General features: G+C 36.5%; 1 protein-coding gene across 1 annotated transcript; it reads right to left on the reverse strand.

The window, feature by feature from the left end:
• Positions 1 to 5,498: 5,498 nt before the first annotated feature.
• LOC136855528 (ubiquitin-associated domain-containing protein 2-like) lies at positions 5,499 to 18,015 on the reverse strand. The gene is made up of 8 exons (XM_067132650.1): positions 17,763 to 18,015; positions 14,003 to 14,133; positions 12,229 to 12,311; positions 11,437 to 11,586; positions 9,242 to 9,410; positions 7,100 to 7,330; positions 6,829 to 6,889; positions 5,499 to 6,699 (listed from the first exon to the last, which is right to left on the reverse strand). The coding sequence occupies exons 1-8, from the start codon at positions 17,800 to 17,802 to the stop codon at positions 6,557 to 6,559; spliced, it is 1,008 nt and encodes a 335-aa protein (XP_066988751.1). The 5' UTR covers positions 17,803 to 18,015; the 3' UTR covers positions 5,499 to 6,556.
• Between the last annotated feature and the right edge of the window lie 11 nt (positions 18,016 to 18,026).

Here is an 18,026-nt window from a genome sequence, read left to right on the forward strand (position 1 = left end):
AATTGCTTAGGTGAAACAAATCCAATTGTGCTGCATGAAAACATTGACTGGTATTACTGTTGAGTATAATCTCTTATTCTCATATCTTTTGAAAATTTTCTCCTAACATAAAGTTGGTGTTTTGGAGACCTCAAAAAATATCTGGGTTAATGAAGAAGCGAGTGCTGAAAATGACGGTATGCCATAATGTTAGGGTAAAGTGTTGAATGAGGATGTGGATGGGTGTTAAATGTAGGGTTTACAGTATCCTACATTAGTTGCCATACTTATGTTTCAGAGTGATAGTTCCACAATGACTGTTGAAAGTAAGGTAATCAGTTTTGACATGTTTCTTTGATAGGTTTTGTTCAGAATGTAAATGTACCTCAATCAAAATCAAACAATTTTTTAAAAGTGTGCAAAAGTTTCAAGTAGAATGACTTCCCTCCATGGTGGTGTCGTACTGGCTGTTTTCTTTTTCATCGTAGGTTATACATTGTTGCTCTGAGCATTTACTTTAGACATGGAATATTGTACTAAGACATTATTTAAACTTTTTTTTATTTATTTTTTTGTGACTGCTCAATTAAAGTTTTCTGGGAGGCTGCCATGACTTTATTGCAGTTAATTATGACTGTTTGAATGCCAGACTGTGATATAGAGGCCCCACGTGTGATGTGGCTATGTGTAAGCATGTGGTGCAGATCACTCTACGTTCGTATTTGAGGAAGTTAAAAAAAAAAATTGCACATGATCTCTTGTTGCACAACCAAAGTGAGATGCGTTATAGTGTCGTTGAAAGAAAAAGAATTATCTAGGAAAGTGATGAGAGATCAGTGTGTGGAGTACAAGAGTGCATCCAGTGCTTTCTTCCTTGCCATGTTAGCACATATTTAACGTCCTTGGCAGATCTTCAGGAATCCAGTGAGTGGTAAGGTGAATTTGCCGCTCAGTTTTTTCCTGCGGTTGCTGCCTTGTGTGATGGAAATTCCCCTCCCCTTCCCCCCAGTGACATGACCTAGTGACTGAGGGTATGAGTGCAAATTTTGATCGTTCTTGAAGGACGTGTGACTGTGATATTGTTCCTCTTGTGCAAATGTTACATTGAGTGAGTGAACATTCCACCAAGAAGGTGTAATTTAGCATTAGTGTACAGATCAAGAAAGCTGCAATTGTGGATCCTCACAGTTCAGTTTAGCTTACTGTAGGAAATGATTTTTAAATGATTTATGCATAGTTAAACATTTTGTCACTAATCAGTGGAATTTATAGTTGGAAACATTTCAGTGAATAATCCTAGCGTATATTTTTTCACAAATTACTTTTTCTTTTGATTAATATTTGGTACTTTTTTCCTTTATATGAAAACCCTGTATCAATACAATATGAACGTTTGATTAAATAAGTTTGTGATGACGTGTTTTTCTTCATACCTTCCCTGCTGGTAAAATAGGTTTGGAGTTCAGTAGATCCCATACTGTGCCAGGTCACTTAATGAGAACTACATGAAGTAAACCTTTATATACATATAATCTTTTGAAGTTAGTGAATACATTTTAGTTACATGATAAATGCCTTTGTAAGCATTGCCAGTTAAGGAAAATTCAGGGAGAAAAAACCTAATGACAAGAAAATTTTTACCAGATACTCGTCCTTGGTTTATGTACATGATTTTCAAGGTTTTCCTGTTTAAAAACAAATGAACTTGTAGTTTTGTATTGCCTTGACCAATAACAGCAGTGTTGAATAAAGGTTTTAGTAAAACATCCTTTTTCTTGAATTAAAAATCAATAGAGAGGTTTTTTAAGGTTTATGGTTGCTATATACTATATACTGTACACTGTTGATTGGTTTGAAGTCTGCGCTTGACGTACAGTTATGGGAAGACTTGATGTTTACAGGAGGTTACACTAAATACTTGAAAATGTTTGCATTTGTGGCAATTAAAGGCTATAAATTTTATTGCAGTGTGTTTTGAGGAGGTTTCTTTTAGTTTTAGCCCTTGAGAGGCATTTTGCCAATAGTGCTTGGTGAAATGTGTGAAGTGTTTCATTCTTGGTAATTGTGAGGTGACCTGCACAAGAAAAACAAGTGTCTCCAGTCATCATAAACTGCAACAATTTTTGCAAGGTGAGAGATGTTTTAACTACAGTTGAGACCTGTTGATTTTGCTTAGGAATGTAATGTGAACTGAAGCAAATATAAATGTAGGGGAAGCAGAATTTTTATATAAATTATGTATACTACAAGAATCCTTAGGACTGACCAGGTTGTGAGTAAAAACTTTAAATTTTGAGAGCTGTCAGCCTTTACCTCATTATAGTATCTGCTGCTTTATACATGACCCCTAAAATGTTAACTGCCTTTTGTACATAGGATGTTTTAATCACATATTTATGGAATAGTAATTTTAACAGCTGTGTTTTCATTTCGTTCAAGGTCATACCACCTTTAAAGCTTTCTCTTGAAGCTTTCAGTGGTTTTATGAATGCTGCACAAAGCATAAAAATGCATCTCCAACTCTTTTTAACCCATTTTTCTCAACTGTCCTTGTTGTACTGCTAAGTGGCAAGACAGTGCATTTGCACCATCACATCATTCCTGACATATTCCATTTCATTCGAGTCAGATTTATAATTACTGTCTTGGAATGCATGTTAGGTAGTCCCATATTGAAAAGAATATTTCCTACCTTTATGTATGCATGTACTGTTTCAAGTTAAATACCAGAAAACACTCTGGATATATTCTATTTCATTCAAGTCAGATTTATGAATACCCATAGAACAAATTTTTAGTAATAAACTTTTTTGCTTAAATATTTTTTTTTACTAATCTCCAGATCATTTTGTTATTGGCTAAACTTTAAGCATTTATTGAAGCTAATATATTTACATATATATGACTAAGTTGGAATCATTTTGGTGTAGGCCCAGTTTTTAGGCATTTATTGAAGCCAAAATATTTTACATTAAAATATACGATAAAAGACAACTTTGAAAAACTTTAGTTGGTCAAACACTAGATTGCTAGGGTGGGGCAATTAAAAGAATTCTTGCATTGACAAATTTTCCAGTATGATAAAAATCATGGAGTTAGCAGAGCCTACTCAAGTGAAGGTTTCCCAGAGTATAGCTATGAGTTTGAAACTGACATAATACATTTGAGTTGAGATATTTTCATTGGAAACCTGATTTAAAAATATATACAGTATATACTGTAATGTTTGACTAGGAATTCAACCTCGGTTAATGAGAAATGGTCACCATAGGGCGTTAGGTCTGCAGTCACTTTACTCGATTAATCTTAAACCAACCACCACTTTGTAGAACAATTGAGCTCAAGCTACCTTTGTGATAGGACTGTATGGAAAGCTAAACTAGAAATAGTTCTCAATTCCAAACTCCATTCCCAGGCCAAGGGGATAGGTTTAGGTCCTAAGAACTGGAGTTTTTGAAATGTCAGTTCATCAAATTTGCTAGTGTGAAAATGAAGATCTGAGAAAATGCAATCCTGTAAACTAAAACAGTTAAAGGGAAAAGTAAAAGTAGTTAATAAAACTGCTTGAAAATATATTCTGGAACACAGACCGATCAAAAACTTGTCTGGGTGCCTATATGCATTTAAATGACGTCTTCAAAAACCATAAACAAGTGATGAATGTTAAGGGGGACAAATGGCCCAATGGATCTGGCTCTGCTGTTTATTTTTACATGGCTCACCCTAGCAAGCTTAGTGATTGATGGACTTTAAAATGTCCTGGTATTGTAATGACAAGGTATAAGTAAAAATTGCAAAACTAAACCATATAAACATTAAGTTATTAGTTAAGTGAAGCATGATTGATGGTTTCAATTTTGTCTTTTGAATACAATTTTTAAATACACTTACTGCCAGTCTCTTGGTCAGAGTGCATGCAAGTATTTTCTTTAATTCTGATTACCATCTATTTCAATTCCAATTTCTTTACAGTATATAATTTTTATGAGCAATTTTGTAATAGATGAATTATGTATACATGTAGGTATGGTTACTTGATGCTATGTACTTTCTCTTACTCTACCACTCACTTAGCAGCATGGAAACAAACTTGAGGTAAAAAAAAAATTGTCAGTAATTCAGCCTTCTTTGGAGGTGATGTTGAACACTTCTAATACTTTAAAAGGGACTAAAAAAAAAGGCTGAATAGTTGGATTGTAAGGGTTTTGGAAGAATGAAAAATTGGGAGATTACTAGACTTGTGATAATGCAGACCATGGTCCCAACAATCAAGCCACCTTACGAAAGATTACCTCTAGGAATCACCAGAGTTAGTTCCTTTCTGGTCCTCACATTTTCATTATATTTTGCTCTATATTCTTGTGCATTTTCTTACATTACTGTAGTTTCCTCACAAACTCAAATCATAAATTGCCTTATTTCTGTGGATGAAGAATTACCCAGTGACAGGCTTGCACCATCCATGACTAACAGAACCCTATTGAACATGCTCAGATGTGCACGATGGCCCTTTTACTCCACACTGGTTTGTGTGACAAAGGGTCAATATTATCACTTTTCCAGGAATACTTAGTTGAGTTTTCTTTTGTGAGGTCATTTCAGTTGAATTTCTTTGTTTGACATCAGGTAATTGTGCTTTTTGTGTATACAGTATTGGGAGCCAGCTTTCATTGTCAACTCCATATAAAGTGAAACATCAAAGTACAAAGTATTACTTTCATTGTCAACTCCACATGAATTTAAAGTATTTGTTTATTTTGAATTTTAATTTCTAATTTTCTGTAATTTTTCGTTTCCCAAGTCTCCTTTTTGCATACTTACGTGTGTAGCAGTTTTGTATGAAGAAACTTTTCAAAACTGTTGCTACTGAGTAATTTGTTCATTCAATGTAAAATTCAGTTAGGATTTCTCATTTTCACAGTTTCATGATGATTTGTGTTGCAGTAACATGTTTCATTTCTGTTATTTTACATTTTAGTAATTTTATGAAACAAAAAAATTGTTTTTATGCTAAATGCAAGCCAGTGAGTGTTGTTTACTCGAGTACTATACCTATACCATGTCTTGTCAAGGTCTACTTGGCTGAACTTCTCATTGCAGTAAATGTCTTTACTAGACGAAAGCTTCATCTCTTGTGTCTGTCTTGCCAAGGGCAACAGTGCCTACCTCTGTGAGATGTTTTTAATAACTGGTTAGTAATCTCTCTCTCCACAGAAACAATCTTATATAATGCTAACAATCCCCCCTCAAAATATTCCTTAAATGGTAAATCTGTTGAGGTTAAATGTTCAGAAGATTGATATCATTTGTTAGTATTAATTAGGCTGCTATGTTTCACAATTTTCTGCAATTGACACACAACCATTCCACGTATATTTTTCAAATGTACTATAAAAGATGGTGCAGAAATAAAGACCCATTACTGTATTCATACATGTAGTTCCCTGATTTGTGTCCAATACTTAGGAACCTATTTGTAAATTTTAAAACTAATGACAGGCAAAATCTTCACAGCCGACTGAATTTAATAAATATTTTATTCAAGTGTATGTATACATATATAAAATTTATAGTATATAAATATTCGTGTATACAGTAGTGTTTATGTATGAAAAAGTGTATCTGTATGTGTGCATATACACATAAACTGTACATACAAATAGATAAGCACGGAGTTACAGAATTTTTGCAAAAATATGTATAAACATAAACTACAGTACTAATATGACTTGGGTTTAACACCCCAATATGGGGAGGGGAAGGGTACAGATCCCGTAACAAGACTAAATTTGAGGTTTTTTCTATTTTTTAAAACATTTTGGGTTGACCAAATGAATCGCTATTCTTTCATACGGCTGAAAGTCTGCATACTACCCGTGTAAAAAAAAAAAAAAATGGTAGCTTAACTGTACACCTGGAACAGCAACAAGTGCTGCTGACAGCAACTTACATCTTGGATCAGAGAAAGGTTGCAACCTACTTAGGCAATTTCCTTGCCCATTATGACCAGATTACTCAAATATACCCACCCACTACTGTACATACGGTACAAAATACCTTGCATACTGTTAAGAGTAAAATCATATTTCTAGGACAGCTTACTTATTTTTAAAGTTAGGAAAATGAACAATTCAACGTAATTTGTATGCATAGAGAGTGTACTGCTTTACACTAATTTAGATTTGGCTTTGATAATGGGAATGTTATGTATTCTAACCTGGCATTCACTCTGATGTATTCCCAACCATATAGAATGTATGTAACGATTTTTTAAAAGATTGTAAAAAAAAAAAAAAAAAATCCTAATTCGAGAAAATTTCAATGTGCGAACATCACTTGTAGGAATGAATAATTTTTCGAGAGATATGATTAGAAAGATTATAATCTTTCTAATAACACATCTTTAGTAGAACAGTCTTTCTTCCGGTAGAAAATAATGTCTCGCAACATAACTTCTACGCGTTAATAAAAACCAGCTGTCTTTCAAGAGACTTACAAAATAATCTAAATGCACGAAGGCCATCTACTCTGGACCCATCACAAATTTATAAATAAATATACTACCTGATTATAACTATCATGACTCCTGTAATAGTAAATGTGTTGCTGTGTTGACATCGTTATTACAAGTCTGAAGTGCATTTATCACTCTCTGACGATCAAAGCCCATTTCGACCAGGGTTTGGACTTGTTCTTCAGTCGGTGGTGGTGGGGGATGACCTTGAAAAAAGATTGACCAGGTTCATTTTCAGTGCGAAAATTCTCATGCCAGTATTCCATATGACTGAAATAAAGTAACTTCAATTACAGATTTTGCCTCAATTTTACATTTTGCATTTTATACAATACCTGGGTTGTTTTGTCGTCTACCCATTATGTCTGGTATGAAGTGAGGAACAGCACCATTTGCCTGTAAAGAGACAATGCTTCTATAGTGAGGAACAGCACCATTTGCCTGTAAAAAGACAACACTTCTATAGAATTATAGTACAAATAATTATCCCTCTTACTGGTTCCAAGAGAAAAATAAAACTAAAAGCTGTTTAACTTTACTGAGCATCCTTTCTAGAACCCTCCAGTTTCTTTTTCTAACAAATACAGACTCAAAAGTCGTACTCACCCCAGGTCTATTTCTCATCTCACGAGCTCGGTTGATCATTATCTGCTGTTCCCAAACCTCTATTTGCTCCTGCCGCTGAAGTTCCAAGGTAGCACCGGCAGGGCCTTCAGGTGGCGGCGGTGATGCTAGGAGGCGAGCAAGGGTGGCTTTTGCGCCCCTTGCTAACCAACCCGGAACCCAGGGGACTTGCTGCACCCAAAGCACGTTGTAACGGTAAAAAAATCCTGCAACCTGAAAGTACAGGTGTAAGGATACTCAAATAAGCATAATTACAGTGATTAGTTACACAGTGCCAATGAATCACAATACAAAACTGCACCAACAACTGTGAATGATACGAAGAAACGATCTATCTGAACAACAACATTGTAAAGCTAAGATTGAAAGTATGCAATACTCATTAACATAAAAGTTGTAAACAATAACATGGTGCAACTCAACCAATAGCAAAATGGTCTGAAATACTTCTCAACCTTGAAATCAAAACCTATACAGTGCAATACAGTCTATGTAAAATTCAGAGTAGAAGCCCAAAGAGCTATCATTTTCAGTGATAAAATCATTAACTTTCACCTTACTCTAGCATCTTTTGAGAAATTATGACTCCATTTTAATTTAATTTCTCAAATTTAAAATTACCCTAGTACTAAGCTATCTTCCCAAAACCTATTCTAATTTTAATTTTTTTTTTTTTGCTTGCCTATGAAAAGACTGTTCAATCCCTGGCAGCCTTTACACAGGCAAGGAGAAAAATATTAAAACAGGAAGTTCAGTGAAAAATAGCATAATTGATGTTAAAACAAGTGTAAACAGAAGAATAAGAAGAAGGAGGCTAAAAAGTATTTAAAAGTCAAGTGTGTTGTGGAGAAGGAACTGAAAATCAATGCAAGCAAAACCCAGCTCTTGGTGACTCATAATGGAAAGGAAAAATGCCACTCAGAAAAGTGACAAGTGAAATTGCAAAGCAAAAATTACTTTTTTAAAGTGGCCACATTTCATTACTCCATCACATAGTTTAAGAAAACCACTTAATTTTTAAACTCGTGGAGCTTGCCTAAAGTTTTATCTCTGCTGGGAGAAATGAAAGTGGAGCAAGTTTAAAGTACATTACATAGCAAGGAAGAAAGAAAGCAAAGGGATGAAATGAAAACATCAGACAGCAATGCAACTGGGGTACAAAAATGCTTTAAAATGTGTCACACGAGGTACAAAGTCAGACATCCCCTATGGAACAGAGGCCATGTGGTTGGTGTACGAGTGAATGGAGTACCATAAGCAGCTTTGAATAAATCATATGGCATCATACGAGATGCTTGGGATTGCAAAATATTAATGAGGTAATGGATTTTCAATGCCAAAAGTGTATGAGAACGGAAATCGGTGAAGAGAGAAGGTAAGTAATACATGCTGCATAGGAAGGGCAGGTCGTGGGGGATGAAGATCATGAGACCAACTGGATTGCAAGGTTGATTTGCAGAAGTTGAAAGATATTAAGCGACTAACGGTTAAACAAAATTTTATTACACGCCTCGAAGGATGGCAAAACTCTGTGCAGCAGAGACATGGTTGCTTACAAAGAAAATGGAGACTACAAAATGGTGGGTTTCATGACTGGGGTATATTGTAAAGATTCCATTTACTAATAAAAGTGCTGGAGATGTGATATCCAATGGGTGTAAAACAGGCTCAAGATGATTTGAGATGGGAGAGGAACAGTACCTCATGATACATGAGTAAGACAAGACCAGAAGGAATGGCTAGAAACTTTTAAAGTAAATTGTGTATTTTTCCCAACTAGACAAACCTGTGGTCCTTTTATATTACATTTCCTAAAGTAAAGGGCTGACGGTTTGTATATTTAGGAAAAATACAATTTTTTAAAGTAAATCATATTTTTCCTAACTATACAAACCTGAGGTCCTTTACATTAAGAAATGTAATGTAAAGGACTGACAAATGTCTGATCTCAACTCTGTGGTCTACTTAGAATGACTTTATTAATATTAATAAATGGTTTCAATTTATGTCTAATGTTCCTTATATTTTACAACAATCATCATTACATAATTCTGCATGCAAGTCGTCTGTATCAACTGGTTGTTACTAAAAAAAAGAAAAATTCAAAAGAATTTAAAAACTTACTATGCCACAAAACGCTGATATTGCTGTTGCCGGAGAAGTGGAACACACTTGAAGGCCCAGCAAGTAAGTCAACGTTTTTCCAGTAATTGGGATTCCCAAGACACTTGTTTGTGCCACTCTTGGTATATCAAATAAATAATTAACAAACAAAGGGAAAATGACACCATACCTGAAAGAAAATTAGGCAAAGTTAGTTTTAATATCAAGGTTACAGGCAACTTCACCGACACTACTATTTAGCTAACTGGCAACATACTCAAAACAGAAAATGCAACTATAAACTTTTTGCAACATCTCAAGGCATGGACGGCAAGAAAATTAGAATCTGATAATAGCAGCTTGACTTGAAATATAAACCACTATTAGCTACAAGCTTAGCCCATGCTAAATAGCATTGAAAAGTTCTGTTCAACTCTTAAATTACGATTATTCAAAAAGTGGCAACATTTTTCAGAAACAACCCATAAAGCTATCTTCAAGCACAGCAAGCTCCTGCAGGAGAGAATGTCTTTTTGTGATGAGGAAAACAGAACAATATTCAAGTAAATAATGGCACTATGCCTGCAAAGTTAAGGCAACGGTGTTCATGTCGTTTCAGTATGAACACTGTGAAATTTGGTGTGTTTTAAAATCAATTCCTAGTCTTTATCTCTAGTGTACTGTTGGCTGCCTCGGACTGCACAATGGGTGAAGCAAGTGAAGTCTTTGTTTCATATGTGGGTTACTACCACAAGCATCAGATCTTTTGTGCTAACATCAATGGAATGATCTTTCTGGACATCAACAGCTTCCTAAGACCTTTGTTTCTCAGACAGGAAACGTTAATATGGTGAGTTCCTTCTCCCAAATAACAGTACTTACGATTTACACTTTCACAAAACCATATACCATTTACTCATCTCCCATAAGCTTCATTTCAATAAGGAACATTTTAGTATCCTTAGTGCCTGCACTCTAAGAATTAAAGCTTGCATACCCATTCTGATGGTGCTGCTCGGTACATAACAACTGGTAGTGCTGTTTACTGTTCTGTGGAAGCTTACTTTGCAAGCTCAAGTCTTTTAGGTCTGTTGTATATGAATGTTTTGAATATTATCCGAAATAATAATAGCAATAACAATAATTATGCCTATTTAAAAAACTGACAACAGATGTGGCTCCTTGATAAAAATGAGGGTCTGGTCAAACTTTCACACGGTGTATGCATTCATGGAAACAAGTTCAATAATTCAGATCAATACAATCCACAATTCAGTATGGTACAGCTTTAAAGCAGTGAAAGTAATCACCCTGGCTATCACTTCCGAATCATCTGGCCTTGTTTCCTCACTCCACATTCTGCAAAAGTCTAGTTAGTAAACAGGGTGCCTTTTTCCACTTGATCCCATACTTTGCCCACAAAAAGGAGGCCAACCAGATCATTCATCACAGATCACGTCAGAGGTTTCATTCAGGCCCATGCAAAACAAAGAGAATAAGGATCCACAATTACAGGCAATATACAGTAAAGCACAGACTTATTTCTGCCCATGGCACAGGCTGTTCACACATCCACACTTTGCCTAAGAACAGCCTTCAAATATTCTGCCACTAATGAACTACCCAATACAAGCTTTCAATAACTGTTTTCCAAATGGCACTGGGAATGATCCTATACTAAAAACAAGGGTCTGTATTCCTGTAGGAACAAATACAGAATGCTTCGAGCAATATGCACCTTAAATGATGCATAACATATTTCAATGCAAACCTTATGGACTGTCACACATACTTAACAATTGCATCTTAGGGAAGATCATATACTGTACTAGAAATATGGCGAGATAAAAATGATTAAGAAATAAATACCAAGAGGCAACATACTACTGTTAATGACTTGTCTTGAACTTTAATGTTATAAAATAACTAACTTTTATTTAACTTGAACATGTGATTTAAAACTGACCAACAAAAACTGACAGGTGAATTAGCTTTTAATTCAGATGCAAGAAGTTACGATTCCTGGCTTCACTCAAATTAACTTACATGATAAACCTCTATGGTTGATATACAATTTTATGTTTGATATACAAATTTTACTGAAGTACAACAACAAAAAAATGGTTAGTAAAGCAATACGCATGATAAAAAATAAACAGAACTACCACATCAATTTTGAAGCAAAACATTTACCCGAAAAATAAATCAAAACTTACGGTCCTGGAGGCAAAAATCCTCCTGAGTGAAGATCGATAGCTAACCACTGAAGGGTCAAAATTGTCAGTACTTCAAGTACTGTTGTGAGAACTTGTGAAGCCACCAAACACGATGCAAATTTTCTTGACCCATACCTTCTCTCAAACACTCTGCAAGAGGAAAATAAAATGACAATAGGTGGAATCAACATGTCACTTCAAAAAAGTACTTAGGTTCTATTATTATAAATTTATTGACATATTAATCAACTTGATACAGATCTGTTATCATAGCAATAAACCAGAATGTCAAATCAGTACTGAGACGGTAGTAAGAAAAGGCGAGTTGTATCATTATGGATGAAATGGAAGTGATTACAATCTGCTAGCAAATAAAAAATACATAAAAAACACACCAGAAAAAATTAGACATCTGAGTGAGAACAGAACACTTACAAACAATCTGAAGGAGATTCTAAATAAAACTGAATACAAAATTCTTTTATTCATGGCTCCAATTAATGGGAAAGACTACATTCAAAATAAAGTTTGCTGAAACGTGCTGCTTAGGTGCATGATGAGAAAAAGGGAGCAATATATATGAAAGCTGCATCATGACTACAACCACTAGTTTCAGGACACCACAGAAACAGGACATAGATGAAGACCTAAACAAAATGGGAATGTACAAGGAAAGAGGACAAAAGAGTGGGCAGGACATTGTTTAACCACATTTTCAGAAACCCTCACAACAACTGACTAAAATTTTTGAAACCCCCTTACAAACTTAAGCAGGCAACTTGCAATTCTTACCTAAAGTAGTATATTAGTAGTGACCCACAAACTAAATCCTTTGTATCGACAAAGGATATTTTTGCAGATGCTATTCGCCAAATCTGAAAGAAAATAACCGTATGGTTAATATAAGGGGATGGAAGATGGCACTTAAAAAATTTTACAAGTTCTTATATTTAAATAAAATTGATAAGTTTTATGGTAGTTTGTTTTTCATATGTTTACTAACCCTATGTCTTTTATATAAAATACCTTCAGCAAAAGCTCATATGGTCAGTAAAACTTGGTAATAACGTGGTTAACTAACAGCGAGTGAAGAGGGCAACTGTGAGGTTGGTAAGTGGTGGGATCATGACACAAACAGTTCAGGTTTGTATATCAAAGAAAACGCACATAAAATTTCTTCCTTTTATATGGAGACTCACTCCTTGGGTAGGAGGGATCTGCTTAAGATCATTACTGATGTTGATCTCTCACCAGGAAACATCAAGTCCCTGATCACAAATGTTACATTGGGAAAGATGGTTCCTGTAACGTCCTTTGCATACTGGCATATGTCATGTCCAGGACAGGGCAAGACTGTAGTGTTTGTAACCTCATTCCTGTAGAAAAATTACTTAATCCTGTAAGAAGGGAAGACCAACTTGGAAGGTACCGTTAATATCTAGTCCTGATACAAATGCTGCCCTCTAAGGAATCCTGTAAGAAGGGAAGACCAACTTGGAAGGTAACGTTAATATCTAGTCCTGACACAAATGCTGCCCTCTAAGGAACACCATCAGTGGACCATGAGGAACTTTTGGCCAGAGCCAAATGTTCTACAAAGACATAATGGCAAGTATTTCCTCTAATACCTACAGAAGGCATTTCACCTTCAGCACAATTCACAGAAAGAGAGCCAGTGAAGTCATCTGGTCTAGGTGTACCATCCTCAGACCAGAGGGACCCCTCCCAGTAGAATCAGTGGGGATTGGGGCAGGCACAGCACAGGAAAGGGATGATACTGATCCTTGATTTATTCACCATTTTCCTCCACAAACCTATCTCTTTCATTGGGCAGCCAAACAAGAATCACACTCTACACAGCTGAGAGACGGTAAACTTTCCAGGCTTCTGCACAACGAACACAAAATGATAGTCGATGGATACCTCACACATGAATTGTGTGCACACACTCATGTCCAGGACAAATAAACTAATCAGTTTTACAATCACTATGAAAACAATCTAAACACGGGCCATAATCATCAAAGGTTTAATAACAGCAGTCATGGTGATCAAACTTCGGTATTTCTGCTCAGCAGTGTGGCTGGATAAATGACGATGCCACCTAGGTGGAGGGGGCCCACACAAACCACATTGGTTGCTAGTTACCAACAACATTACCAAGCTTCTGTGACTCAACCAGTTTTTGCCAAAGGTATCCCACATAAAAGACGATGGTATCTCCTTAGGAACAACTATGAACTGTCACTGTTATGAATACATTCTAATGAAAAAAAAAAAAAATTAATAATCACTAGGAGCAAGCATAAAAGAATTACTTAATACAAGCGTGCACAAGTGGATGAAACACTACACTACTGTACAACATGTATCAATAACATCAATATTTAAAAAAAAAAAAACTTATTTACATAACTGTATCTAAATGAAACAGGACTTCACTTTAAAACAATTTAGGTATATTGTAGTATTCTGACAACTGAAAATGTTTATAAATATGGCAAAGAAGAAACATTTTATTACTGTTGAACTCAAGTTTATTCTGGGTGTCCCAAGAAGTACCCACCTCGCCTTTCAAGAAGACATCTGGAAGCTTGCAGATTAAATACTTCCTCAAGTGGGCAAACAAGGGAACGTTTAACGCTGTACATGTCATGAACATACAGCCCATTAATCCCTTACTTACTGGAGCATTATCTGAAACATGATTATTTTTATTAGTATTATTACAGGACGATCCCTAAAGCATTTAAATACATAGACACCTCCCTGGTAATATGTCATTCTAAGTATTAATGCTAATAGTAATTTGGACTCATTCCAACATAGGCAACATGCTGGAACACCTAAGAGTCATATCAGGCTGAAACAACCTGTGATTAATATATAGGGTTTATAGTTATGATACAAATATTTTTAAAGCATTTCAAGTCACTGGAGAAAATATAAGCAGTGTTTTAATTCAAGCAAAATAGCTATTAAGGAGGGACGGCAACTGAAGATGTGACCAGTATGCTTGGCTTAGCAATGACATTGCCAATGCAACCAAACAAAAAATCTTGGCTCGATACACAATAAGCCCAAAACTTGAGTGGCAAACATCATGTCCGAGATGTTAGCAAGATCTGGGCAGAAAACAGCAAGAGATGGGAAGGAGAGCCATTTGAGGCTGCTCAATGCTTATGTCCAAGAGCACCTTGGACAACTATGCAACCTGCATAGCAGCCACCACAGGTCCTATTAAAAATGGTGTCCGAGGACTTGTGGATGACATCACTCAGGTAGAAGGGTAAAAGGTGGTCTGGTGTCTCCAGATACCTGTTCTTATTACCTGTCAGAGAAGTTTCTCTGCAATGCCCAGGACTGGTCAGTGACTCTGGCTTTACGAGCTCTGGCCCAATCTGTAAAGCTGGACCCCTTGCCAGAAAAGCTGTAAGTCTGATTGCATCACAATTTCTGAAAGGAAAATGCATTCTTGGACACCACCATCGTGCGCCTGCTGATTTTCACATAGAGGTGAAGACACTCTGGCCTAACAGGTTGGGTTCACCTTAAATACAGATGCTCCCCAAGTTACGATGGGGTTACGTTCCAAACAACCTATCATAAGGTTATATTGCAAAGTTGAATATGCATTTGAATACACCTATCTTAACGAACATCATAGCCTAGCCTTAAAAAGTGCTTAAAACACTTTCTTGGCCTACACGAGCAAAATCATTAACACAATCCCTGCTTTATAATAAAATGTTGAATACCATGTAATTTAGCGACTACGCTTCCAGAACAACCTTGCTTCAATGGCGTTAAATATTTTCATCCACAGCATCCAAAGCAAATATTTGTTAAACACTTCAGTACTTTCATGACAGGCTTGCTGCTTCACTCCTGACCTCCACATTATGAAAATTACGATGACTTTTGAAGCGTTAGAACCGACGACGGCTTGCTATAAACTGCTGCATGTATGTAGGATCATCAGCAAACTTTTTAAGGCTTTCAAATAGATTTCGTGCCTTAACCTGGATTATCAGTAGGCTACGCAGTATAACTGGTCTTCCATCAATGTAAGAAGCCATTTTATCAAACTAATTCATCCAGCTCTTTTCTCTAAGATGACAACAGATTTTACCAATGCCAAAGATTTCGAAGTATCGCTAACTCACTTCTCACTTTAATTCCAAGTTCCCAAGAAACGGCCATTATGGACACGTGCCTTCAATAACTGGAAATTATCTTTGCTTCTCCTCATGCGTAATTCACAAGTAGTGTGGGGTCTAGAATCTACCAGGGTCATTCTAAACCCCAGAGTGATCAACATTCGCCTGATCACACTGAAAATCAGACTGAATGGTGATGTGGCATAATCATCAATATTGTCCCTGGGATGCTGGAAGGCATCTTCCAAGGCTGCCTAGAAATCTGGCACAAGAAAGCAGGTTGCTGGGAGTTTCCTGTTGAGTCAAGCTTGTACTGCAACGAGGAACTTATAACTATCAAAACCTAATATACATATATATATAGTTATAAATGTGATGTTCATATGTAAATTTGTTGCAGAAGGCCTTCTGCAACAATTTAAAAACCTCAGCTACTGTTCCCAAAAAAATGTCAAGTTACAGAACACTTTTCAAAGAACAGTTACATAATTAAAATTGATCAATTAATCACACGAACATGAAGTTTACGATTCACTTTCAAGATGGTACTTGTATCATGCAAACAATTCATGGTACTCAAGTATGAGTTAGGTTGACGTGGTCCACAAGGGAGCAATTTTAGGCTCCTCTTTCAGGCAGGACACGACTGCCTAGGTAAGGGAAGGTTTAGGTGGGCAAGACTGAAGATTACTAACGACCTCCTCTGGTTCGGCGACTATCAGTTTATGCTATAATAGTTGCCGTGTTTAATAACAGCCGTTTAGGGTTGAAATTAACATAAACAAAGGATGGTTAATATCATAAACACAAACAAAAAATAAAAAATTAAACAAAAACATACACAAACGGCAATAGAGCATATCATCTTGTCGACCTTGGCTCGTTCGCATTTTTACAACTGTGAAACGAACGAGCCTCGAATTTCTTCAGAAGCGTATCTCTTGATTAAGGTCGAGGCAATTTAATAATTAAAATACAGTTATGACAATAACAAATCACATTTCTCACTGTAAGGCCTAACTTAAAAAGTCAGGTAGAAGAAACAAAACACACTCAAGTTACGCTACATCAACGATTAATGGTAAAAGGTGGTTATTATTTTACTTCAACGCCACGTCTCATATTGGAGATTTATGCTGCGCTCTCAACTCTTGGCATTCTTAATGTGAAAACCATAGGCCTACTCAGATTGATCTTAAATTCAGTTAATAAAATAGGCCTATTAATTATATTTTGCTCATATTTTACCATTCATTCCAATGGGGTCGCACTAAACATGTCACATGGGAGTGCTTGCGGTAATAAAGCAAAATCTCACCACTAAATGTATGTAGGCCTATGAGCACATGGAAAAGACAGCCATCCTAGGCCTATCTGATTAACGAATTTGGCGAGTAATTAACCCCAGCCTATACCTGCCTGCAAAATCACTACCCTAATGACATGCCTAAGATAATGGTGGAAAATGGCCAAACTCCTTCGCTTTTTAGCCCACCTCGTCGAAGGCAGCATAGGCCTATTGTATCCTGACCTGCTAGTAATTAGCACTAGCTTAGCGTATACTTGTCGGGTTTGTGAGGAGGGATTTTCTAGGCCTAAATATAAAGGTTATTGGGTACATAAGTAGAGTAAGCTTAGCCATAGGCCTAAGCTTCTACCAACATATACTGATCGCAAGCTTGGAAACTAGGCCTAAGCTCTAATATTAAAACAGATTTGTGAAGGGAGTCTCCTAAGCTTAAATATAAGGAATGCTGGGTAAAAAGAAGCAGACTAAGCTTAGCCACAGGCCTAAGCTTTAACCCTTCTACCAAAACACGAAGCTTTAAGCTTAGAAACTAGGCCTATGCTGATACCAAAATACTCGTCAATTTAATAGAAGTTCCCTAAGCTTAAATATAAAGAATATCAGATAAATAAGCAAACTAAGCTTACCCACAGGCCTAACCTTCTCCCAAAACACGAAGCTTAAAGCTTACAAACCAGTAGCCTAGGCCTATCCTCTAACACCAAACAGACCTACTAATCAGCTTTCTGACGGATTTCCTCAGCTTAAATCTAGATTACCAGACAATCAAGCTTACCCAGAGACCTAAGCTTTACCGACACACGAAGCTTTTCAAGCTTCGAACCCCCCCCCCCAAACTAGGCCTAAGGCATACTCACAGAAGCCTGTGGTGCTGTACTGTGACAAAATGGTCGCCATAACGAGACGCCGCCTCGGTCTCCCAATTCACAGACTCGATTCCTGGCCCCGCGGGGGAACGCAGACACGCAGTTAATGGCGCGGAAATGTTAATAACACAGGCAGGAGAACAGTCATGAAAAGTTCATGGAGTTTCCACCGAGCGGGACGAGGGATCAGTCTAGCCTGACTCGGGGCTTTGCGTGTTGCTTCTCTCTCACTCTTTTTCTCTCTTTTTTTTCGAG

This window comes from Macrobrachium rosenbergii, chromosome 31 (genome assembly GCF_040412425.1).
Source record: "Macrobrachium rosenbergii isolate ZJJX-2024 chromosome 31, ASM4041242v1, whole genome shotgun sequence".
Lineage (NCBI taxonomy): Eukaryota > Metazoa > Arthropoda > Malacostraca > Decapoda > Palaemonidae > Macrobrachium > Macrobrachium rosenbergii.